We start from the raw sequence: 27376 nt of genomic DNA, 5'->3' as shown, positions 1-27376 counted from the left end.
AAAGAAAATAAAGAATAGAGATTCTTTGGTGGAGTATCTAATGTCAGGGTTATCCAGTGGGTTCTGTGATTGTTTTTTAATTTCAGGAATTTCACTCACCACAATCCTATCTTTTGTGTCTCCACAGAGATTCTTATGGACTCTACCACAGCCACAGCAGAGCTGGGCTGGACGGTCTACCCTGTGTCTGGGTCCAGTGACAACAGTGTAAGTGACATTATTCTGCGTCTCTTAACAAATGTTTAATACAGCAATTTGGGTTTTTTTCCTTCATTGTTTAGGATTGTGAATTGTCATAGCCCTATATGAACTTTAATGGTTGAAGTTAAACACATCCTGATGAGGAATGAACGAATCCTCATAAACCTTGGGCTAAAAATGTGTCTTCTTGTGCCAAACTGGAAGCAATGTGTTATAAGGGCCTTGTTAGTGTTTGATACACAATATTTCCAAGTGGTTTGCCAGGGCATTGGTCCCATTGGCCACATGTGAGCCAGGCCCAGTGAAAGCAGCCAAAACCAGAGTCCCAGTCGTCTTCACTTTTTTTTTCTTCTTCTTCTCCTCAGCACTACATTTAGACTTCTAACAATCTGTCCAAAAAAAGTGGAAAAAAAACGGCTGTAGACCTATTTGCTGTTGCTTATGACAAAACCCACTGGTGATTTGATTCAATTATTTATGCTTCTGTGGTTTGTATTAAACGTGGTTTGAGTTATCCTTAATCACGCTGTGTCTACTTGCAGTGAAACAAATAAAAGTATGAAATGGCAGCAATGAAAGCTGCTCTTTAACATATCCATCATGCAGTACGACTTCAAAGGTCTTTAGCCAACATTTAGGACAACTCAATCTCTCCCAACCTGAAGGCACAGTGTCTCCTCCCTGCTAATCTTTATAATCAGGACCACAGCAAAGAAACCCTCAGTTTCCCTAACCCCTGCCAGCTCTGGAATCAATCTGCACCATAGACACACAGACTCACTCAAATCATAGTTGACTTCATATCTTCCTTTCATTTCGGCGAAGAATAAATAAAAAGAAAAAGAAAATAAATGCTTTGACAGAACATTAGCTCCACATTTACATAATCAGATTCATGATTTAAAAACAAACCAACAAATAGCTGAATATTTAACGATTTTAGCTCTACTTTGATGTAAAGTTTGGAACATTAATAGAATGTTTTTCCTTGCTATGCATCAGATATTAGTGAGAAGATAATCCAAAATGTTTTCACTTCCAAATTATATTGATATTGCATCCTTGAGTGTTGGCTAATATGGTATATTTTTATGTTTCATTTAATAGGATCCCCATTAGCCACAGCGAAAGCTGCTGCTATTCTTCCTGGGTTCCATTCCAATAATGATTCGATATAAGCATACACACATTTATTATATATTTCTTTAGTGTTGAATGTTAGAAAAGGCTTGATCAAGAGATATTACTCAAACAGAATAATAATGGTCAGCAACAGTAGGTATGAAAAAACTGACCTAGTTATTGTTAAGCAATAGGTTACCTACATTTTAACCATAAATGTATGAATATTTTTGAGTAAAATAAAATAAATAAATAAATAACAATTAAAAGACCCTGAAAAATAACCTCCTAATTGCAGTAAAAACAATAAATCGAAGATATTCGTTTTTTTTTTATTATTATTGGATGGGGACACCCTTATTAATGACCTTAAACAAATTATTCTGAGTAGATCTAATGCTTATAGCAGTGTTTCTCAAATAAGGGTACGTGTACCAATTCCTCTTATTTACAAAGTGTGTTGTACAATGTGTGTTAACGCTTATTCATTCCATCATTATGCTGTATAGTGGTTTTTCCACAGTATTCTGAGCAAAATGTTGTAGTCTGACAAAGTTGGATTCAGAAATAACACAAAGAGGGAAATTGAGCCAAAGAAGTATGAGAACCACTGGTTTAAACTACTGTAACAAATTATAAAAAATAAAATCTAGTATTGAGATCAGACACTGCTGGCAGAAAGTATTTACTGCTGAAAGAGCGTCATCAGACATTGAATTTGTCGTTCCAAGTTGCCTGGGAATCCGTACCGTAGTCCCAGGCTACACTAGGTCCAGTTTAGCTCAATAGTAGAGCCTGTCATATGCTTTCCAGTTTTACCGTTTTGTTTTTGTCTCTAAAGCGAGAACCTCCCCAAGGATTCTACATTATAGAAATGTGCATTGGCCTCCACTGGCTGGTAAAAGGTGCAGAGCAAAGGTCTGCAGATGTTGAAGAAATCAGGCCTTCTGCTAAATGTAGCAGTGGCCTCCATGCTTCCTATGGATTGGCTTCACATGGCTGGTTGGTTTTTACTGCTCATCAATGAGACAAAAACAATAACTCAGGTTTAGCTTACGTTTACATTTATTCTAGATTCTGGCACTTTAATCTCTACTGTCTGGGTGAGAGAAATGACACGACTACTCATTTTTCTGTATTTCTATCAGAAACAATCAAATACTTTATTTTTCCATTGAATAAATCACAAGTGATTCATGGCAGAAATATTTATGGAAAATCAACACAAAGTCTAAACATCAACTAAAAGACACATGAGCTTTTTGTAAACTTGATTATTACTTCTGCCAAGGAGGTCATTATTTCAGTTTGTTTGTTTTTGTGTCTGTGTACACAATAGTGACCTCAATTTTTGACGAATCCACTACAATTTTTTTCTGTAAATTGGTTTTTGGGCAAAAATGAAACCATTCAATTTTGGTAATGGTAGGTTCAAGATCAAGGTCACAACAAAGTCGCAAAATTCCCTTTAGTTTCTAAAACTCATATCTCCGTCAGATCTTCATCGATTTGTTCAAGATTTTGCAGGATGATGTAAGGCTATCACGTGCAACATCTGACCAAACAGAATCCGGATTCGATCCAGATTGCTGACTCAGCAATTTTTAAAAATTAACATTGGAAAGCCCATTTACGACTTTCAAAAATTTCATTGATGTCAGGTTGTGACCTCTATCAAAATGTCGAGTTTCGTAGTGATCCGATCCAGAATGTGGATTTGGCAGCATGTTGAAGTTTTGCCAGGATGTCGTCAATCCACAAGATACAGTTTGGCCAAGGTCTGGATCCTGATCCAGGTTGGACAGTTAAAAAACCATGTTGAATGTCCCCCATCTTTGAATGTCATTTCTACTGTCGTTTGTGGATTAATGGCTGTCAAATCTGGTTTGAGAAGAGTTCCACCATTAACCTACAACGAAAGCTTAAGTGTATGTCATGTGATCTGCAACTTTTAACAAATGAAAAATTGGGCATTTTCAAAAGTCTGCGCTGAACGAACGCCTTCATTGGTTTGTTTGACTGTTAGCAAGATTACATCTAAAGTACTTCACAGATTTTGACATTTTAACCAAAGATTGACCTTACGCCATGGGAGATTCCATTAAATTTAGGAGGGGATCAGGATCAACATTTTGATTCTAGATCAGTTTGAAAAATCAAACAATCCATGTTTCTCATTCTTAGTAAAGTAAAAAAAAAATTAATATCTTGGTTCATATTTGACCTTGAAATTTGACTCCTCAATTACCCAACGGGTTTCATTCGGATTTTTATCTAGATATTGTGCATTTCAGTGTTATTTTTGGACCTACTGTTTGGTTATTAGTGGGGCTAGATTGAGTTCCTAACCTTTTTTGGGTCGTGACCACATTTTGACCACAAACGTCTGGCACCCCCAGAGGCATTTGTTTTTCTTTCCTTTAGAATTCGTTTTTGATCATGTTTTTAAAAGTGTGTTAGACGAGGAGACAGGATTAGTGTGCCACCTCAGATAATTTTTTACTGCATTTTATTTAAACTAGATTTAGAATTGAGAAAGTTTAAGTGTAGAATAGAATTATTTGATATTTATTGTGTGTGATATGTCGTTGAAAAATAATTTTATATACATAATAAGGATTTTATATATATAAGTATTTTAATCTGCTTTTACCAAATTGTTGTTATTTTTAGCCAAGTACTTGACATTTCAGGCGACATCAATTTAATTCCAAGCACCCCCACATGGGGTCTTGGGGTGTGCCATCTAAGGAACCTCACAATTCGATTCTATTACAATTCAGGGTGCTACGATTCAATGAATCAACAATTATCACAATTTTTGATGCATCTTTTTTAAAACATTTTTTTTTAACCTTTCCTTACTTTGTGGCTACTTCATACTTTAAACGATGTATTTGTGTCGGTATCCAAACAGATGTATCACTAATATTATTATTTTTATTTATGTCAAGTCACCAAATACAACAGTAATCATTTTACAAAAGAAATAATTATAACAATAGAAAAATAACTAAAATATTAGCTTATTCAGCTAATTCAATCTGGATATTATTCAGTAAAAATAAATAAACACTTCCAAACAAAAAGATTTTAAACATATATGAATTGTTATCTAATCGTTAAGCGTTGAATTACAATTAATCTAATAATAATCGATGTATTGACACACTTTTAATGGGGTCCCGACCCCAAGGTTGAAAAACATTGCTTTAAAGTGTGAATGATCACTGATCCACATAACTACCAATATCTGGCAAAGAGGAGATTTAACACATGGCACAGATTTACGCTCTCTGAGTGTGCGCTTATTGGTTCTAAATTCTTTATAATGGAACATCTTTACAAGACATTTTGTTGGATTTATATGAATATTTCTGAATTTGTGGTTTTTCTTTAATCCTTTAACAAAGGATATTTGAGCCCTGCCAACCCCCCTCCCACCGCCCATATGCACCTATCTATATTATTGTTATATTCTGCTCATGGGGCACAATGAAATGCAAAGCCCCTTTAAGCCCCTAGATTTAGTCAGGTATAGGACGGCCTTATCAGCGTGGGCCCCAAAGCCTCATGATGATGTGACTGTGGCTGTCAACAGTTTGGTCTAAGAGGGAACTGAGAGTGATAGAGATAGTTTGTCCCTTATGGCACAGGGCAACAGGTGTGGAAAGAGGTGTTCCTCCCCCTCCCCCACCCACACCCCAACCCACTCGCAGTATAACAGCAAGAGGTGCTCTACAGAAGCTATTGTCTTACAAACATATACGCTGGGCTTCACAGGCTTAGCCGGTGGATCAGTAACAGCCAGCGCAGCGTTGCAGCAGCAGTTGCCTTTCATTGCTCATGAAATATATCCTTTTTTGGCAGGTGACGCATTACAACAACATGCAAGAAACGCAAACAAGCGCAAGTCGGATGTTAAGTCAAACTTGTTATGTCAGTTGGTGTTATTCCAGTTTTCTTTTACAAGAGATTTGAATTTATGTCTATGAAATAATGTTTCTCCAGAAGCATCCTCAGGTTTTAGCAGTAAAGTCAGTTTTTGGGGAATGATTTATTGAACGCAATTCAGCTCGTATAAATCACGTTTTATAATCGTGCCTGTATAAAGCTGTAAAGTTCCTTCGTTTTGAATTATGCTAAATGACAGTCAAAAGCAAGTCGTTCCTCGGCCAGACAAACAACACTTCCTCCTGATTCCTGATGGGAATGTCAAAAGCACCGAGTATTGACCAAGGACCAAACTCACAGTCAGCCTGAGGCCTTTTGGAAGTTTACCATCCTGAAAAAAACAACAAACCCATCCTGCTATAAAAATAAAACTCCCATGCCTCACTCACCCACACACACTGGAAAACCACTGTACAGTGGTTGGAAGAACAGATAAACACACATGACTTCAGGCAAGTATGTGAAGTTTCATCCACTAACCTGCACTAACAAAGAAAAATAATCATAATCAGTGTATATGTTGCAATGTTTACAGGACCACATTACCATAATTACAGATCATCAGTTGACCCTAGGGCTGTTCCATTATAGAAAAAAAAATCATAATCACAATTATAATTAAAATCACCATTATTGAAACAATTATTTGTCAACCAAAAAGTTACTTATTTTTTGTACAATATAATGTAAAATATATTCCTCAAAAACAAAAATCAAGTATGTTCAAATTTGCACAAAATAAAACAGTTCTTGCACGTGATAGGGCTGGGCAGTATGACCAAAAATGTACATCACAGTATCAGGTGTTCACATCATATTCTACTGGTAGAGAGATGAATTACTGCAGTAGATTGACTAAGGATGGTCTATTTTACTGTCATGATGAGTGAATATTGTAGAGTAATTCCACACTAGTAGTAATACAAGTTTGCAACAGCAGCCTAATAGCTCTTTGCCGCGCTAGCTTAGCTTTAGCATTAGCTTGATTTAAATGCTGCATAGTCAGTGGTGTGGTGGTTTCTTTTGATGAATAAGGTAGTGTTTTGTTTGCAGCTCCACCAGGACTTATTTTCATGTTATGGGAATTACAAATTGCGATCCTTTGCTCTCTTTTTTTGTGTATTACTGCCAAACTACCGTCATGCTAAGCTAATCGTGCCTCCGTGTCTGTGAGTGTTGTTCTGCTGTAGCAGAGGCATGCGCACGCAGGCACATGCTCACATGCAGCTTCAGAGCTTTCAATTGTGTCTTTCTTTTCCATTTACCGTATAATTTACACCGTAACTAACACCAGAGCGCTACTGTTTACCTTCTTATTTAGAAGTGCAACGTTAAAAAAGGGTCCGGTCTGAAACGCAGCGCAGCGTTCTGAAAGTTGTGTAATCAAGTACACCGGTACGGCGGTATATTAAAAAATAATATCATAACAAAAATATATACCGGTATTTGGTATGAACCGGTATACCGCCCATCCCTACGTGATGTGTTTGGTCTACGTCTTCATCATTAAACCCAAAGTGCTTGTTTACCAAGTGTTGCTGCATTTCTGCTGCCATGTTTCAAGACAACTAGCAACAACTTTCCTTGTGTGAGCGTGCAGACTAGCTTTAGCGTTGGCTTTGAGAGGGGCGGGCATTTAACAACTCAAAGTTAGAATTAATAATCGTTTTTTCTTGTGTTTTTTCTCGATTATGTTGTTTTTGTAATCTTTGAGTGAAATAACCAAAATTGTGATCAAATTTTGATTAATTGGGCAGCCTTAGTTGACCCTGATTTGGGTCACTTTTTTTTTTGACAATTACTACATTCCTAAATTTTCTGAAACTGAAAACACGTCCCAAGCATAAAAATATAACTTTTTAAAGTTAAAATACAAACAAACTTAAACTGCTGAGATTTTTGCCACATTACTGCTACTTTGCATTTCAATGTAGAAATGATGATAAAGTATGTTGTATACATGAGGCATCAACAATATCCAAGCAATACGTGACAGGTAGTGACAATAGTCATTCAATTTGGGGAAATTTGGTCAAATAATTTGAGGATTGAGCAGGATTTCAGAAACATTTGGATTTCTCTCAACAATTTGAGAGTAAAAATAACTTCCATTGTGTTCTACAAGCATGGGCAAACTGCCAACCCCTGCAAATATTGTAGAGTTTCATGGAATTTGTGTCAAATTCCATGAAACTCCACCTGAATATTTGTAAAATTCTACTTCCAAATGAATCTGTTGAAATGTTAAGTTTTTAAGTGTATTATTTTGCATGGATGCCAATATTTATCTTTGGATATGATACAGTGATTTAAAATGACTCCCAATTTCTGCTTTATTTCAATAAACAATTCCCATGAAAAGTTTCTGTTTTCTTAATATTGAAAAAATTCTCAAGCTTAAGTTTCCCTGGAAATCTGCCAGATATTTTGCAACCCTACTGAGATATCCACAACGAAGTTATTTGATCATTTACATAATGATTCATATTTTCTCAGCTATTTTTACTTTCCTCTTCGGGCCGATGTTTGCCCCCCGCCGGCCTTTAGTTTGACACATGTGCATTACACTCTGAAATTGCGCAAATTAGTTAGCTTTTGAATTGAATAAAATGACGGTTATAGGCCCTTTTAAATGAAATTTTAATATCTGGGTGGGATCCTGTTGGCAGTGCTGGCATGCCAAATAAACTATAAGGGAAAAAAAAAAAGTGCGTTGATGCTACTTAAACCATACTTAGGAAAAGTTGAAAAAAGCCTGTTATGCAAACTATACGTCCTTTTCCTGTAAAAATACTTGTGCCTACGACCCAAACATCTTGACCCTTCAAGGGTTGCCATGTCATGTGAAGCTAAGCGGCTTCACTGAGAAGGGTCAAGTGGTCGGTGTTTTCCTTTTAACTGGATCTGAGAGATCGGGACGGACCTTCTGACCTGTTCATTACTGTGCTGGAGTTTAGAAATCACTCAACAGCTACTTAGCAAAGAAGACAGAGATGTCTTGCATAGAAAATAAGACACAATGATGTAGTTTTGTGTAAGTTTAAAAAAAATATTGCCCGCGTTGTTTAGAAACTAATTTCTTTTAAAGCATTAGAGAAGGAATACATTAGCTGAGAAATGTTGCCAAAAAAAAAAAAAAAAAAAACTGCAGGAAATAATGATTTTAAATATTTTTGCTCGGAATTTATTTTTGTGTCGCTTTCATTTGGATCAACCAATAATAGCAATACCTGTAATTAATTCAGAATATAATATCTAATTTCAGTTGCAGAAATATTAATCTCTGATACACTATGCTGAGAAAAAAATATTAAAATATTTACAAAAAAAATAAGTCTGTGAACTACATTTAAGAGTTTTTTTTAAAATTACAGAACAAAACAGGAGTTAATTTCTTCAAAAAATTCAAAGAAATACAAATATGCTTAAAATTCCAGATAACATGTAAAATAAACTTTAGGTATGTTAATGAAATTCAATAATTTTGAAAAATGTAATTACTGTTGCACCACATGACATTTTTTAAGGTAATTGAGAGGAAAAAAAAACACTTAAATAACTTTTTCACAATTTATGCGTAGAATACATTAATAATATTTGAACAATTGCATTAGATATTTTTTATTTTTTCTACTTTAAAAAATGGCCTGTTGAAAAATCAATGCCCCAGATTCGAGAAACTACAGGAATTGTTTAATTAAATGTTTGTTTTATTTAAATAAAGTTAATGACATGTTTGTGGACTAAAGGACATTTGATAAAAGATGATTTTATTTATTTTTGCTTGGAATTGATTATATTATGACCACTCATCGTGTGGTGCAATCAATGATAGCAAAACCTGTAATTAATTTAGAATAAAATACCACTTTTATGAGATTTACAGAAAAATAAGTCTGTGAACTACATTTAAGAGAGTTCATTACGTAACAATACGTTGTCTGTTTAATGCTTTAAATTATAGAGAACGTGTAAAATAAAACTTTAAGTACGTTAAATAAATTAATTAATTTTGAGACATTAAATTACAGTTTCACCAAATGAAATCTTTTATGGCCACCGGCATTTTGTTATGAAGAAAAAAACACTAAAATCACTTGATTTCATGAATTCTTATGAATTGATGGGTAGAATACATTATTAATGTATTAGATAATCTTATTTTTTCCCTTTGAAAATATGTAATTGACCCATTTTATGGATACACTTTAAAAACATAGACATGTGTGACCCATTTTTCTAAAAAAAACATTGCCTTTCTTTTTCTTGCTGCTAAACAATCGTACATTATAACTTTTAGGTGTAACTTCTTTTTGTTCACGTCTGTGAAATATTGATCAAAGCCATTGAATGAATGATTGAATTATGCAAACATGTGCCACATGTGACTGTGTAACTGTTGCTCCCTCCATGCTGTGTGATATTAGTGTGCAGGCCTGGTTACAGCTGCGTGCATCAGACAGCGCTCCTTCAGTCCATGTGGCCGGTGCTGGTGGTGGTTAGCGTGTGCGTCTCCTGCAGGATTCCAATCCCGTGGCCTTGCCGTTAGTAATTGAATGCAGCGAGTGGGTGTCATTCGTCCTCCGTCCCTCTAGGGGAAAAACACTCCTGCTCCGACAGATTTCCCACAACTGCAAATGGGGCAACTGTGCCGCAGGACTTTTCCATCGGGTCCCTCTCTCCCTGAATAATTTATTTAGTCGTGTCAGTGATAGAGCTTTGTGTCTAATGGGGCTCAGCTAGTTCAGGTTCATTCAAACACTACAACGACATGATGTGATAAATACATCGTGGATGTCCTGTCAAAACAATGAAATTGTAAAACGCTTGAGTGCTTTCGACACTTATAACCTTTTTGAAAAATGAGTCAATGAGTTTGACCAGCTGGACACTCACAACTAGTTTTCTCTACCATGTATTTTGTGCAGCGAGAATTATCTAAAGAGACTTAATACAATGGTTAATTACCACAGGTGAAAGTGATGGATTACAAGTACTCACATTACTGTAAGTGTGATCTTTTTTATTTATTTATTTTGCACTTTAAAGTAGCCAATTAAGGAAAAAATAAAGAACATAAAAAACATAACATGTATGAATATACAACAACAACAACAAAAAAAAAGTAATAATAATAATAGCATGTGCATGGGAGAGGTAGAAGCCAATAGGCTTACAAACCACTCTACAGGTTACTGTTTGATTGTATATTTTAGAATATTTTGTGAACTTAATTACTAGATACTTTAAGTTAAGTTAAGAAGCTTGAAATAGTTTAAACTGACTACTTGAACATTACACATTGTATGTTGTTGTCATGCTTTACTGCTAATTACCCATCCTGTACTTTTTGTTTAACTTGGTTGTGTACAGGTATATTTAAAGTTCTATAAATGTTATATTGGTGTATTTAATTTAATTTCTAATATACACATTTACATCATATGAGTGTTTCAATTGTCTTTCATAATCAATGTGCTTTAAAAAAAAAGTATATCGGCCTCAAATATCGGCTTCCAAAATTGGCTTTAAATATCGGCCGCATTTTTTTTTTTTTTTTTTTAAATCGTTATCTGCATCAGCCTTTGAAAATCCCATATCCGTCGACCTCTCATTGAGTTGATTTTATGGGTACTTCTACTTTGTGAGTATATTTCTAAATCAGTAATTAAGTCAAGTAATTCATTACATTTCTACCCCCAACCGTTACTGAGTAAATTATTATTTTTTGGTGTTTATTTCTTATTTCAGTTTCATGGTCTCTTTATGATCATTGAACATAATCCATATGTTCTTAGTCATGCCATTTCTGAGCAACACCCAGCCACTTTCTTAGGTTTTTAACTATTAGGTTGTTACCCTTATGGCACATTTGGAATGGGACTGTTTTAGAGTTCATAAAAGTAGCTTTACTTAGAGTATTTTTAATTTTTAATAGAATTCATTGTTGTTAATTCATACCTTTTTTTAAATTGTACATTTTAACATTTTTTTTTTTAATACAGATGCCTTTGTGAAAATAAATTAAGTTCTATTTGTGCAAGATTTCATCTCAAGATTTATTACCAAAAATAAACTTTAGGGGTGACAGTAACTAGTAACTTTTACTTTGAAAACTATTTAATTGAGCTTCTTTTTACTTATACTTGAGTATTCCATGTATGACTTACTTGTACATGAACGTCAGTACAATTTCAATCAAGGAATAGTTTTTCTACTTGAGTAGGAAATATCAGCACTCTTTACTCCTCTGTTAATTCATATTTTTTATTTTTCTAAAATACAATTAACTGTAATTAAAATACAAGTAACTGTCGCTGAAGTTACGACATGACTGTTTCCACAGAGATCGTGTGTTTGTTCAAAATAATTTCAACAAAAAGTGGAAATTTGGAATGTTGGTCTAAACTACGAGTCATTTTAAATAACTGATGCTGATATTTTAGGTGATGCTAAACTATATTTTTATTCCCAAATATATCCAACTCTCAATTTATAAAATTTCCCATTAATTCTCATGGAAAGTTTCCAATTTTGAATATTCACAGAAAATGTGTAGCCCTATTTGGAATGTTGTGTGTGTGTTTTTTTTTTTATTGTATTATTTTTGAATGTATGCTAATATTCATGTTTAAAATTACTCCCAATTTCCGGTTAATTTCAATAAATAATTCACATGAAAAGTTTGCATTTTTGAATATTCCCAAAAATCCCAACCTTAAATTCCTGTGAAAATGTTCCGCTCCTTTCCGCCCTAGCTGCAGTCAATCAATGAGCCTAATATGTTTTAGAATTTTTACATGATTAAATGTACTTAATTTTTTAAATAATTAATTATTCTAGTTATACAGCAATAAATAAAGGCCGTAAAATCTTCAATGTGGGGCTTTTTAAAAAAATCGGAAAACACCCAAAGGTTAATGAATGCATAAAATAAAGTTATTTGGAGGATAAGGTCACACAGTTTAATACTTAATAAGAGATGAGCAGTAAATGAGGTTATTGGTAAATGACACCCATAAAAATAAAGTAAACGCATAATTGGAATTCTCTTTGAGTTCTAACACTAGAGTGGAGCGCTGCCTCTGCTGTATTGCTCTAAGCTCAAGTCAAGCAGTGAAACTTAACTCAATAACTAAGCTTTGTCTAGTCCCTCCTGTGGCTTTGTAGATAAAGTACTACAGAGCAGCTGTCATGGAGACGTATGGATTTCAGGTCAGCTGAACTTCTCTCTCCTTCAATGACCAAAGAGATATCGATCGCTAACCTCAGTTTTAGTGAGTTTTACAGAACCGAAGCGCCTTGTGTAACTTCCAGAGCCAAGAGAAGACATGTCTGAACTAGTCCTGTTTTCCAACCACCACATTTTATTTCCACTTCACTTTCTACTTGGGATGTAGTCGGTTAGCGCTGCCAGCTTTGTAGTTGTTTAATTATAGGAAAAAATGACTTATGCTAACAATAGAATGATAGCCTGACCGCAGCTTGAAAAGAAAAGAAAAAAAAAGATAAATAGGTGAGTTTGTTTTGGGAGCATCTCAGGAGCAGTTAACTGTAAAACCACAGCCGGTGCAACTCTTATCAGATTATCAGAGAATCCCATTGTCTTAAAACATTGGTTCATTACCCTTTGTTCTGTCCTGTGTGTCCCATTCTCCTTCATGTCATGTGATAATATCTTCACACTACATTTGTGTTAACTGTTGTTAATGTAAGTCAGAGTACTCCCCTGAACGCCCTCAGGTGTTTAGAGCCAAGGTCCCTCTGAGTGTTTGGGTGTACATTTGTTTCAATTCAATCCAATTCAACTTTATTTATATAGCGTAAATTACAACAATCCAAATATAAATTTCTTAAGAAAAAAAAGAAAAAAACCCAACAAATGAACATGTATCAGCTACAGTAGGGAGAAAAAACTCCCTTTAAGTTTAAACTTAAAAATGTAAACCACATGTGTCAAATTTAAGGCCCAGAACTTTAGAGCAGACAAATCGACCAGCAGCACAAAGTAAAAACAACAACAAAAAAACCAATTAATCATTGTTTTAAATGACCAAATACCATAATTCAGATCTAGATATCTCAGTCCCTTTCAATTCAATGAAACTGCACAATATGCAGTAGCTATTTTATCCTTTATCACAAGACTGCAGTCATTTGTAAATGCAAACTTATCACAATAGATTATAGAATGTTTCACTTTTCTATAATCCTGAAATTTCATACTACTTATTTAGACACAAAATTGAATGAAACAGCAAAAATAATACTCACAAATGTAGAAAATTTTGAGGATACAGCACGATTATCTGTTATTTATTTATCAGTTATATGCGGAAGTGCAAACTTGGGCATAAAAATGTTGCAATAGCAGTTTTTCCCCACCAAAGATATCTGCCGCCCACGTCCACTTGAGATTAAATTGCTCCATGTTTGTCTCTGGGCGAAAATGAGTTTGACACCCCTGCTTCAAACGGACTCGTATGACATGGAGAAAAATGTTTGTAATAATTGAGTAATAAATTGTCCCCCTTTGTCTGTGTTCAGTGATATTCCTGTTTGGAAAACCTTGTGTTCCACCTTTTTTTAAATTAGTAATAATAATATTGTCTCTGTCAAAGATGTGATATTTTTACTGCCGTTTGTTTATTTCTTTATATTTTGATGACATTTTCCAAAATAACCTAAAATAGATAGGAAGAAGTTATTAGACTTTGAGGATGATCCAGATAAATAAACGTATTCTTTCATCACTTTCAAAAATTAAAACAATCATATTTCAGTTCGTAATGGACTGATTTTTATTTTTATTTTTTTTGTCTTAGGGTGCGTTCACACCGGTCCAAATGGGTCGAGGACAGCTGATGACTTTAACACCTTGATTTGGCTCAGTTTGCATTCAGAGCGCAACTTCTGATCCACTCCAAACAGCCTGTGGTGGAGTTACATGAGCTAACCACATGAGGGAGCAGTTACTGGAGTAGAAACTTCTCTAGGCAGAAAAACAGAAACTTGAGGAAGATGCTCTCATCAATGGGTCAAAGCGAGTGCTTGAGAGTGTGCAGAAACTTCTGCCGTGCTTTAGGTGGTTTTAAAACCCTGTTTTGCACTGTCGACGGTTCCCCTTACCACCCACAATGCCGTGCGCTCTGTCATCGCAGATTCTTCCTGTGTTTGATCAACCACAAGAGTGGTTGTACTCACAGAACTCCTGATCACTCTAGGCTTTGATTGGAAACGCTCCGAAACACACAAACAATCGCTCTTTAATTAATCTGTCTGATTGGCTCTCGACTTCTCTCGTGTATTCACACCGCCCAAACGAGGCGGACTATCCGAGAAAACGTCGATGTGAACGCACTCTTAGTTATGTCAGGTTGGTTCCTCAATTACCCCACCAAGTTCCATTCAGAAAGCATCTGGTGTGCACATTTCATCGCAAAGTTCTGAAAAAAATGGGGGTGCCCAAACATTTTTACCTACTGTATGGTTATTAATGGGGCTAGAAATTTCTTCCAAGCCTTTAAAGTGTTAATGATCCAGATAATTGCACATATCAGGAGATTTGGCGTTTGAGGTCTCTTGTTCTTGTTGTGGTCTGTAGTAAAAAAATGTTAATCAACATCTTAGCAATTTTTAAAAATCTATTTACCAACCGTTGTTTATGACCCCAAATTAAAATACTCTTTATGTTTCAAGCCTCGTTTCATTTCATTACTTTCTTGGATCTTGCACTGAGCCTCAGAGCAAAGTTCTGTTTGCATCATCACTTCAGCGAGACATTCCTCTGTTAACTAATCTATTGTGACATTTAACCACCAGGTTACCTCCACCTGCTTTACTTTTAACACATAAGCCCCCTTCCACGGCTCACAGGAAAAAGCCGAGGGAAAAGCTGTGAAAATGAAGACGTTTCTTCTAATTTCACACTCAGTGCTTGATCGTTAGGCTCCTATTATGCCCCATTTGCTTCCCTCCACTGGCTGTGATGAAAGCAGGGCAAAGAGGCCATGACAGAACAAAAAGAGGCCCTTCATCAAAACACATTTTGTTTGGGACCTTGTTGAGTTCAACTCTGTCACCCCCCCACATCACTGCCAAAACTCCATTCTGCGGTTTCTCCTGTTTTGGGCTCTCATTAGCAGAAGCGTCCACCTGCTTCTCCACTCATTTTATAAAGTGCAATAGTCCAATGCTTCCCTGATCTCCAGAACCGAGCTGTCTGCTATTGTTTAATTGGCTCACAGGCTCCCTGCTGCCCATCACAAAGTAGGAAGGTCAATGGTTGTTCCCGATGTGGGAGGACAATGTGTACTGATGCAAGGCAAACGACGTATTTACTCTTTGATCCTACGAGCACAGTCCTTCAGCAGATACAAATATGGATCATACCATGAATATGTTTCTATAGGGCAGGGATGGGCAACTCTATCACAGCAGGGGCCACAAACATGTGATTATGTCTGATAAGGGATCATTATCAACATTAAGCATTTACAATAATGACCAATCTGAGCAATAATACAGGGGGGAGGGTTTTGATGCTTTGTCAGTTTTTAGTCATTATGTGTGTTTCTGTTGTTTTTTTTATGTTCTTGTTGTGATTTGTGTATTTTTCGGCCATTTTATGGCTTTTTGTTGTCAATTTGTGTGATTTTTGGGTCACTTTCTGTGTTTTTGTTGTTTTCTGCATTTTCATTTTGTGTAATTCTGTTAACAGTTTGAGTTATTTTGTGTGTTTTGGGGATTTTTATGTACTTGGTTTATTTTGCTGCCAATTTGTGTGTTTTGGGGGGTTATTTTGTGTATTATATTGGGCTTCATATTCCTTAAAACTTCTTGATTTAGAATTTTTGGGGATTTGCTTTGGGGGCCGCAAAAAATTAGACTGAGGACCACAAGTGGCCCACGGGCCGCCAGTTGCACATGTCTGCTATATGGATTCATGGGCAACATAATTATTCATGGTTTAGGAAGAAAAGGTTGCTTAGGTATTAACATTTGCATTTTTCTCCCCATGAGAGTGAGTTACTACCATTAACTGGGTCAGTTAGACAAAGACCTTTAAATGCATGTTGTCATTTGAACACTTTACACTATAGATTGTGTTATGTCGCTGCATTGCTAAGCTCAGTGTGTTGTTTTTGTTTTCTTGAAGCAACATGTCAGTCACTTTTGGGAAGTCTTTAGTTCAACTTTAGGTCAAGTTTTAACATCCTTAAGCTGTGTTAAATTGGTTCACAGGAATTACAAACTGAAGCCTTTTTAATTAGTAAGAGTGTTCGATCAGCCGTAGCTTTATATCTGCAGATGGCGAACTTTCTTTTCTCAACCATGTCAAAATCTATCAAAATCCTCACTAGGTGAACACTAATTTAAGAAATGATATCAGCTGTTATGTGTGTGTGTGTGTGGTGTGTGTGTGTGTGTAGGGGTGTTAGGGGGAGCTGGAGAGGCTCCAGTCAATATATTGTGGCATGAAGGGAGGTGTGAATGGGATTCTTTCTTGCTGAGATGTTGAGGCCAAGGTCACGACCCAAATGGTGGCTGGAGCGCTGTGTTTAAAGCTGGTTTGATCCATTGCCAGGGGGCAGTAAAGCTATGGAGAATACATCTGGACTGTGTATAGGCAGAGCAGAAGCCTCAAACCGCTGCGTAACGTCGGACTTTGATGTAAAACAGCCTCAGCAAATGTCAGCAGTGAATTCTGCCTTTCGGCTTTTCCACATACGATTACTCGTGTAATGTGATTATAACAAGTTAGTGTTTCTGTTGAGCCCCAGTGTAGTAAAAGCAGCGTCAATAACCTATTACAGAGTGTTACACCATCACTACACAATGGACACTCAGATTAACAAAAATCCACAATTTCAGTCGGTTTTGAAAAATTACATTTTTTTTTAAATAGTTTTATCTCTGAGATAATTTATATTCAGTATTACGTTTACCATTTTTAACAGATGAGCAAGAAAACAAATCTCTTAACCTCTGGCTTTACATGAAAAAACATGTCCCGCTACAATGTAACATGTAACAAATTAAAAAAATCATAAACATATGGCATCCAAAATAAAACAAATCTAGAAAAATATACTGTAAAAACAAAAGAAAATGTTGTTTCTCTGTTTCTATTGAAAAATTATACTTAAAGACAGACATTTCTAGGGGTGAGTGATGGCAAGGATGTTGCAATACGATACGTATCGCGATACATGGGTCACGATACAATGTTATCCCAATATATCGTGATATTCTACCCAGTTATTATCAAAATTAAACGTAGAGATGAAAAATCAAGTTGCTGTATATGTTCATCAGAAGATATTGATCACTCAGAGGACAAATTGAGTCAAAACTATTTGCTTTAAAACATCCTATTTATGATTTATTATTAGTGTTTTTGCACATTTTCACTGAGAAAAAGAAAATACAGTGTCACACACTGCCATCATAAAATAAAGTCCAACAAGTTTCTTTTCGCCGAAACTACTGTGTAGAAGTCTCAAAGTAACCGTGACAACATAATGATGTCATTGTAACAACTGTAAGTGAAAACATTAAGGATTAATCACCCTGAGTTACTGACAATGCACAAAAATAAGAAAAAGTTATTTATCCTATTGTATCAGTTTAAACACTGATCTGAACAGATTATATGAAAATAAAATGTCTGCATACATAAATACTGCAGGCATTACACACTGCCATCATAAAATCAAGTGCATCAAACAACCATTGCAACACATTGAAAGCATTGTAACCACCACTGAAATATTGCACAAATACACAAAAATATTGATTAAATATCCAAAAAATATATTTTTGATATATTGTGAAATCGATTTTTTTCACACCCCTTGACGTTTGTTTTTTATGGGAAATATATATTTTAGAGGTCATAGAAGATGCAAAACCTAAACACACAATTTACAACTTTTATGCATTTGTGTTATTTAATGTTATCGAATAATTTTATTTGCCAAGAAACAAAAAGAGTTTTCACATCTTGTATAAGGTGGGGTTGCATTGCTTTTTATATATATATATGATAATAGAATAAAATCACTGTACATTAGGTTTGATGGGAGTGTGGTAAATAATGTGTTTTATTATTAAAACTATTTATAAGATATGAGAACTGAAAAGCACTCAAATGCATAGCATAAGATATGCCTTTTATAAACGTCATGTGATCTTTAGCAATTTCTTCAGCATATCGTATAATATCGTCAAACATGAGTACATGCAGTACTTGTATATATGTATTTTCCATCCTTTATCCTTTATAATAATAATAATAATTATTATTATTATTATAGTGTTTCTGGTGTTAAATTCCTTGTACGGTTTTTAAACCGTACTTGGCGAGTAAAACTGATTCTGTATGTTAATTTGAGGTTTTGTGTAATCAGACAAGGGTTTTTAAGGACATTTTTATGTCCCGACATGTTTCGACTGTCAACTGCCAGTCTTCATCAGAGGGGTTCTGTTCATTAAGCAGACAAAATTAATCTCGCTGGAACTACTGCATGGTCAAGTGAAACTTCAAAGGAACCATCAAAGGCGATCAGCAGAACTCCTTTGACGAAGACTGGCAGTTGACAGGTGTCGGGAGATAAAAAATTCCTGAAAAACCTTGTCTGAATAAATGAAACCTCTAATTAACATACTGTTCAGAAAGAGGACAAAATTAATCTCGCTGAAACTCAAACTGATTCCCATTCTGATGGGATGTTCTTCATGTTCCATTACGGGTGGTATTTTTGTTGGTTTGATGTTTTTCCTATCACAACCAAAAGTGGAGTAAAGGAAAGGATACTAACTCACTAAATCTTTGTGTCTTTAACCCACAGTGGGAGGAGGTGAGCGGTTATGATGAAAACATGAACACCATCCGGACGTACCAGGTCTGCAATGTTTTCGACAACAATCAGAACAACTGGGTCCGGACAAAATACATCCGACGTCGCGGTGCGCAGCGGATACACGTAGAGATGAAATTCTCCGTGAGGGACTGTGGTAGCATTCCCAAAGTCCCAGGCTCCTGTAAAGAGACTTTTAACCTGTATTACTACGAGTCCGATTCTGACACCGCTACCAGAACCTCCCCTGCTTGGATGGAGAACCCTTGGATCAAGGTGGACACGATCGCTGCAGACGAGAGCTTCTCCCAGGTGGACCTCGGGGGCAGAGTGATGAAGATCAACACTGAAGTTCGGAGCTTCGGCCCAGTGTCGCGGAATGGCTTCTATCTGGCCTTCCAGGACTACGGCGGCTGCATGTCACTGATCGCTGTTAAAGTTTTCTACAGGAAGTGTCCTCGTATCATCACAAACGGAGCATTGTTCCAGGAGACGCTGTCCGGAGCGGAGAGCACCTCTTTAGTGGCTTCCAGGGGTGTTTGCATCCCCAACGCTGAGGAAGTGGACGTGCCCATTAAGCTCTACTGCAACGGGGACGGAGAGTGGATGGTACCCATTGGACGCTGCATGTGCAAAGCTGGGAACGAGGCTGTGGAAAATGGGACAGTTTGTCGAGGTAGGTGTCGCTCATTATTTTCCACTGTCATAAAACAACCACCATAGTTTATTCATCAGGTGAGGCTCTGCACCTGCAGCTGTTTCTTACCTTTTACTTGATCATAAATGTGGTTAGCTATCCTAAACATATTGGCTGTGCTCAAAATGTCCCACTCCGTACTATGCACTACAAACTCAATGAGTATCGGCTGTCTATGATATACTACAAGTATGGTTGGGATGACGAACGTCCCCACTGAAGCAAGTTTCCCAAGATGATTTTTGAAGCTACAACAACGAAAATCTGAATCACACTGAGGCTAAATATCTCTGTTGAATCTCCACCTTTGAAAGTTCTGAAAACATTTTAAGTGTGAAAGATCAACATGTGGTTATTTGATCCATAAAACTCACGGAAACACATTTCATGCCGACGTTTCAGAGATTTTCGGAGATCCGCCATAGTGCTACTGACTAAACTTGTGGTTAACTTCAAAACAAGAGCCCTTTTTTACAAAAGAGTTAAAAGAAACTAATGGAAGACAAGAAGAGATGCTTTAAAAAGAGGATGTTTGATTTTTAGCTTGAAGGCAGTCACAGGATCATTTTACATTCTGCTCGCAAAGCATCATGGGGTGGTTGAGGTATTCAAAAATGTCCCCATATCGTATACATTCAGCTATTTCTCATATAATCAATCTTTCCATGCTATCTAAGATGAACTCACTATACACTAATTTTGACGTCAGACTTAGTATGAGTAGTATGTTAGTATGCAATTTCAAACACAGCCTTTGTATGTTATTGAACAAATAATGATGTTTGGTCTTTATTGCTGAATGTATAAGGAATAATCAGGATAATTTCTCTTGCCAAGAAGTTGCACGTTAAGTGAATATATATTACATTTTTTGTCCCAGTTCTCAAAACAAGTTATGGAAAAAAAACTAATAACATTTCCTATCTCATAACACATCCTGTATCATAGCTTGTTATTTGACGACTCAATTTCATCACATTGATTTGGCTTTTCAAAATAATGATGCAACCAACATTTATTTCCCTCTGTTCACACTGTGCTGTGGTATTTGGCCACTAAGCTTTGAGAGTTTTCCAAACATAACCTGTGTCTCAGACCAGTGTGTTGCTGTCCCCCTTTTTTATGTTTGGTTGTAAGAGCAGTTCATCCTTCAACGTCTTAGTGCTGGGAGGGGCTAAAGTGCTTCTGGCTGCTGCTTCAGAGACACTAATGTCGTTCAATGACTACTAATGAGGACAGGCACAGCTTCTCTGCATATAATACAGGCCAATAGGAAGCACGTTAGTACTGGACAGAAGTTGCTCAAAATCCACATCACTGTTTTCTGACCTGCGTGTAATTCACTGCATGTGATAAATTTAATGCATCTCAGGGGTGTTTTCTGTTTTTTTTTTAAATGCAAAATTGAATTATACAATTAAATGTTGTCCACTCTGGGAAAACAGTATTTATCCACTTCCTAGTACCACAGCTGAGAAAATGCTGGCTTTTACCTTGGATTCTCGTTTTGTCAGTGTTAATCTGAGGAAACATTTCTCACTACATGTTTATTTCCAAAAGATAAAGATTAGTGGAGCACTCACGATCCTGACAAACCTGCATCCATACAGTCTTTGTATTTTTTAGATCACGTGATGCTGCAGCCCATATTAAAGCTTTCTCAGAAGAATGTATTAGCTATTCAATAGTTATGGGTTCAAGAAGAAAGATTTGTGCATTTAAAGAATATATTTTTTCTTTGGGTCTCGCTCACTGTTCGGGAGCTTTTCTTGGATTTAATCTGAATTTGATTGATTGTCTGCACTCTTTAAACACTGAAAGCTGACAACAACTGCTTGAGACTGCGGTCAGCCACTGCTTCACAGCTGCCAGAAGTTAGATAATGAGTTGATCTATGAAAGATGGGCTGTTGCTATGGGCTAATGAATTGATTTGTAAGCGGTGCCTTGAAAGGGTTTGGACATTATCCTCTTTCAACGCTGGGTTATTCAGCCTCAGAGACAGAAGCACTCCACATGGTACACACACATTTATTTAACTCTTATTCTTACCATGATCTGCTGTAGACTGCATAGTGAAGTAGATATGTAGTTACAAATTCATTAAAAAAATTAAATACGAATAAATAAATAATTATGCCTACATGAAATCTGTTGACAACACTATAATGTGCTGTTTTCACTGCAGTTGTGTTACATAGAAACATTTTCCTAAATAGAAATGTAGGTTGGAAAAAACATAATTGAACTAAATGTTCTGAAAAGGAAAAATTCTGACAGTTATTCTTAGTTTAAAATCGGGATCCGATTCCTACATGACATTTGCACGCTATTTTTCACCACAAGATTCTGACCAATTCCGCCCATAATCTCAGTCAAAATCTCATACTACACGTTATGATTTGTGTAGTGATTGCGTTATCCTGTGACTGAAAATGAATGCAGAGCTTCATCTGAAGTGAATGCTTTGGGATATCACATCACACATATGAATGCTAATTTTGGCTGAGGGTAAAGTTTTCACACAATGGGCCAAAACTCATAGCTCAACAGTTTTTCTTAAAATGGCAATATATGATATAAATCTCAATATATAAAGACAAATTTAGCAAGAATTAAATTTGCTGACATCAAATGACACACATCCCATTTATTAACAAACAGCTGCGCAATATGTGGCAATTTTGGCTTTAACTCCTATACGGGACAGCATGTGTGAGTGAGTTCTGTAGTGTGCCTTGTTTAGAGGAAGATCTGGGTTAGGACACACTCAGAAATCCATCTAACTTCGCTTTTCATGCTGTTATGAGATGATCCGACAGCAGCGACTCCTAAAATAAGTATTTTATTACAAAATAACCTCTAAAATAAAAATATGTCGATATTGGTCGATATTGTAATTTTCTATATCGTCAAAATAGAAAACTCAATATATCTTGAATCTCGATATATTGCCCGGCCTTAGCAGAGGGTCAAACGTGTCGCGAATAGACTACGTAAAAGCTCTCACAACGTAATTTTGTGTGATTTCAGCACAACGCTCCCGGATTCCGAAAGCCCATCCAAAACAAGTAGACTTAAAATTGATGACAGTATTTGACTCTATAAACCCTATTTAGCATGTTTTGTACATTATTAGAAAGTTTAATAGCAGTAAAGCCATGCTGAAACAGAAACTAAACAAAAATGGGTGAAACGTGTATGAACGTGTCAGAAATGAGTTCACGCTGAAACAGAATTTGGGAAAATTTGAAACAAAAAATGGGAGCATGTGAAGGAGAGATTTCACTGTGTTTTAACAAAGGTTTATTTTGTTCATGGGTGGAATTAGATGGTGGGGTTCCTCAGTAATCTGAGCGTCTAACCTTCAGGTATTGTGAGTTTGGGGTTCTTGACTGTGGGAATGTGGCTCATGTTAAACTCGTGTCAGTAGTCTTCAGCGATTTCGAATCCAAAATGTGGCTGTAAAGACTCAGTGCCAAAGGACTGAGTGTGAATGTAGGTGATGGACAAACATGGAAAGCAGCAGGGAAGGAGGCGAGAGGAGAGGAAATGATTCCCCCTAACCCACTATCAGAATCCCAATTATCCCACTCTTTGTCTGGAGAGGGTTTAAGGATGGAAATCAGCACGGCACAGACAAATGCACGCCGCTGCCTTTATTTCCCATGGTGCCGCTGTCTTTATAATGGTAGCTCTTAATTGACTAACTGCACGTGGGGAGCATCCGCGATTATCACTGGATTGCTGTCCTCTGTGGAGGAACAAGACACAAAGCAAAACAAAACAAACACTCCCCCTCAAGGCCTTTGCTGCATTGTGCATTGTGCAAACAAAGATAAAGGGAGGCTTACATTGGGCTGCAGAGAGCACGAGGGGAGAAAAATATAGAGATCTCAGCGTGAACCTATAGTTAGACACAATATTACGTCAAATTAAGATCTGCACTTACTCTCGCAGATTTTTGACTGGCTCTACTGCTGTTAGAAGCTGTTTTGTTAAGCGTGAGGAACGCAAAATTTTTAACTTAGTAGATGTTCACTACTATAGACGTGTTTGTTAAAGAGCATCACAGACACAATGAGGCTATATCTGCACCATAGACAGCAATGCTTCATTTCCATAGCTGTTCTTTTCATTTTCATCAATAAAAGGACTTGTGATGCATGTTTAAGCAAAACGAGCTCCTTGGTCACTACACAGTGGAAGATGTTCTCACTACAGGGGGCCAACAGGCAGCACTCAAACACTTGGCATTCAGTTCACAAAGGCCCCAGGAAACATTTGAGATTCTTTCTTCCTTCCTACCTACTGTATAATGTTTTTCTTTATAGAGAAGAAACCAAAGAACAATGGCTACGTTTAAATGAGAGCTGTAATTCCCCTTTTATTTAGAATAAAAATGCAATTATTTTTAAAAACATTAAAAATGACCTTGTAAACACCTAATTCCGAATGAAAAAGGCCATTCCGAATTAAAGTTAAATCCGAAGTATGTGGCTCGTGTCTTATGATTTTAATTCCAAATTGAATAATTCCTCGATCTTGTATACGTTCATTCTGCTTTAAATTCATTCCTGTCATTCTGCGCATGCTCGTCCTGTTACAATGACGCGCTGGTGACGACATAGTCGGCTCGAGCCGAGACTATTTATTTAATAAAACCAGCGGTCCCCAACCTTTTTTGCCCCACACACCAGCCTTTAAGATGTGTCAAAAAAAAATAAAAAATTCTAAATATAATTTGAATCCGTGAATCCACTGTATACAACCTCATTAGCAGCGTCAAGGTTAAACATGCTTTCAACATAAGATACACCACAAAAACAAATATAAAGTATATGAAAAATAAAAAAATAAAACTCACCATAACATGGCAGCCCTAAGCATGTTTCTCTGCAATGAGATGGTTAGACGGATGTAGCAGAGAGAATCCGGTAATTTTCCAAAATAAAACATAGTTCTCGGATAATAAAGGAAACGGAAATAATGTAAGTTATATATTATTTCTGTGCGACATGGTACCAATTAACCCACGGCCCGGGGGTTGGGGACCTCTGCCTTAGAAAATATGGATATAATGAAAAGAGTGGATAGACGGAAACATAAAAATGACAACTTTTATGGACATTACACACACGGCAAACTAAATAGGCTTCATCAGGGGACACAAAGCTTTACTAATGATGCACGGGTCATCATAAAGTTCTCCTTCCACTCAACATCCTGTAGATGGAGGTAGAGCAGCCGCTGCATTAACCGCTGGCTATGATTGGCCAAAGTACAGTCTTCTATCTCACTTCTCCTCCTAAGCTGAAACAGTATATTTTCGTCAAGCTGCTGCTTCAAGACTACAATCGAAATAATAGTGAAAATTGTTCTTATGTAGTTCTTTTATGTCGTAGCCGAAAAGAAAGGGTTTGTTTTGTGTTTTTTTTCCGATAGACATAAATACGTCACGTTGGCCCCCTGTCCGATCAGAACTCTTCCCAACCCCCAGAACAAAAGCGGAATTGAATAAAATAAATGTGTTTTCCATGTAAACGTTAATTTGGAATTACTATTTCCATGTAAACATGAAGCAGAATACTTCAATTCCAATTAATTTAATTCAGAATCATAAGTTTTGAATTAAAAAAAAGGAAATTACTATTACTATTTAATTTGAAATCTCAAATTTAATAGACATACAGTACATCCCCTCAAAGTGTGCTAATCAAATTACTGCTGGTGATCCATTTGCATTGATAGACTCTGGAGTAACATACAAAAACTTTGTCCTGCTCATTTTTACAGCACGTTCATTATATGCGGATGCATTAACGTGACCTGCGATCCCTGCGAATCTCCCTGAACTCAAAGATCATGACCTGTTAAGCCTGTAAATGTTTTCCACATGTTTTTTGTCAGCTCATGCTCAATATGCTTCTCTTTCACTTTTCTCATTCTTTACACCATCTTTTGAAACAGATAGACAACTTTTAATCCCTTGTCATTTAAAAAAAAATTATAATTTCTTTACAATATTGCGCATCTCTTTGACCGTGTCGGCTTCCTGTAGATCTGGTTCCTTCTTTCATTCTCTCAGACACCGCAGATTCTTCCTGGTGTTTCTCAACCGATGCTAAGCAGGCTGTCAACTCCCAGAGCCCTTATGGTTTCGTTCATGGTGTAGTTCTTTCAGCCAGGCTGTTTTGAAAAGGAGACCTGTACAGTATATGGATCCTTCCATATGGGCCGTTCTTCTCTCATCCGAGGCCAGGGGTTTGTAAAAACATCCCCATGTGCTCTCTTAGATGTTCTGGACCCATGCCCTGCTTTAAGAATCAATCGGTCTGTTTGGTCAGAAGGAGGTTAATGGATCAAGCAACTGTCTGGATAAAAGATGAGACAAAAGTGACCTTGTTTTCTAATGGTCTGTTAGAGTTTGGTCTGCGTTGTGTGCTCTCGACCTACATTACAGATCTTTTAGTACTAGGAACAGAGATAAAATATAACTATGGTGGTTGTTGGTTATGTGGATGTTGTTGATGAGATCGCCACAGTGACCCTGGTCTGTACTGCTGCTCACTAAATCTAATTCAGTCTCAAAGAATAGTAGATTAGTCAACTCCCTGCTGTATTATGTTTATATCAAAAGTACTTTCTACTCTTAATATTTATACAACAATGATTATTGGATATGTTCTATGATACCTTTTAAAAACTTGGAAATGTGTTTATTTACAGCCACATAGTACATTTGTAGTATGCTAGCGTATTTGCTCTGGATTACTGCTTGAGAATTGTTGATGTATCGATTCTAAAAATAATTTACAAGTATTAGATGACAAAGAATGTATAGTATCGCTCAAAAAGAAGAGCCATGGTAAGTAATAAAAGTGGCACACAATCTCATCTTCCTTTTTCTCTAAAAGGCACGTTCCACTATGTGTCAGCATACCAGCAATAATAACAATGGGAGATAATATCTTTTAAGCACGAAAAGAAAAGACTAATAGCAGCCAATTTCAAGGTATATTCTTCTTCTTAACTCTTTCTTCTTTTTTTTGCAGATGTTTTGTGTTAGGTTGAGCTATTACTTTTCTGCGCTCAAAAGGGTTGCAGATGAAACTACTTACAAAACACACCATGTAGTTTCAATAACGGTGTGACTGCTAGCCCCTTTTCTGATGATTTTATGCCAAAAAAAAAAAGGAAAAAGACAGTCATTTTTAAAGTGATTTTATGTAATGCTACAGACTTGGGCTGTATTCGAAATGTCACACTCCATACTATACACTACAAACTCAATGAGCATATACTGTCTACTATATACTAAGTATGATTAGGATGATGACCACTCCCACTGAAGTATACTTCAAAGCTTCCCAAGATGCTTTTTGAACAGACGACGACAAAAACCTGAATCAGACTGAGGCTAAATATCTCCGTTGATTCTCCACCTTTGAAAGTTTGGAAAACATTTTGAGTGATAAAGTGAGTAGAATTTCAACATTTGGTCATTTGATTCATAAAACTTGTGGAAACAAGTTTCATTC

The 27376-nt window shown here is 36.4% G+C and overlaps 1 protein-coding gene across 5 annotated transcripts in view; it reads left to right on the top strand.

Moving 5' to 3' along the window:
* ephb2b (eph receptor B2b) overlaps positions 1–27376 on the top strand; it is a 168949-nt gene that overhangs the window by 56782 nt on the left and 84791 nt on the right. For all 5 annotated transcript variants that reach the window (XM_028446025.1, XM_028446024.1, XM_028446021.1 and 2 more), the window contains exons 2-3: positions 128–207; positions 19131–19815. In XM_028446025.1, coding sequence (XP_028301826.1) covers positions 128–207; positions 19131–19815 — 765 coding nt within the window. The remainder of the gene's footprint in view (positions 1–127; positions 208–19130; positions 19816–27376) is intronic.

This window comes from Gouania willdenowi, chromosome 5 (assembly GCF_900634775.1).
Source record: "Gouania willdenowi chromosome 5, fGouWil2.1, whole genome shotgun sequence".
NCBI lineage: Eukaryota > Metazoa > Chordata > Actinopteri > Blenniiformes > Gobiesocidae > Gouania > Gouania willdenowi.
Note: the sequence above shows the minus strand (reverse complement) of the source record. Positions and strands in the feature narration are given on the sequence as shown.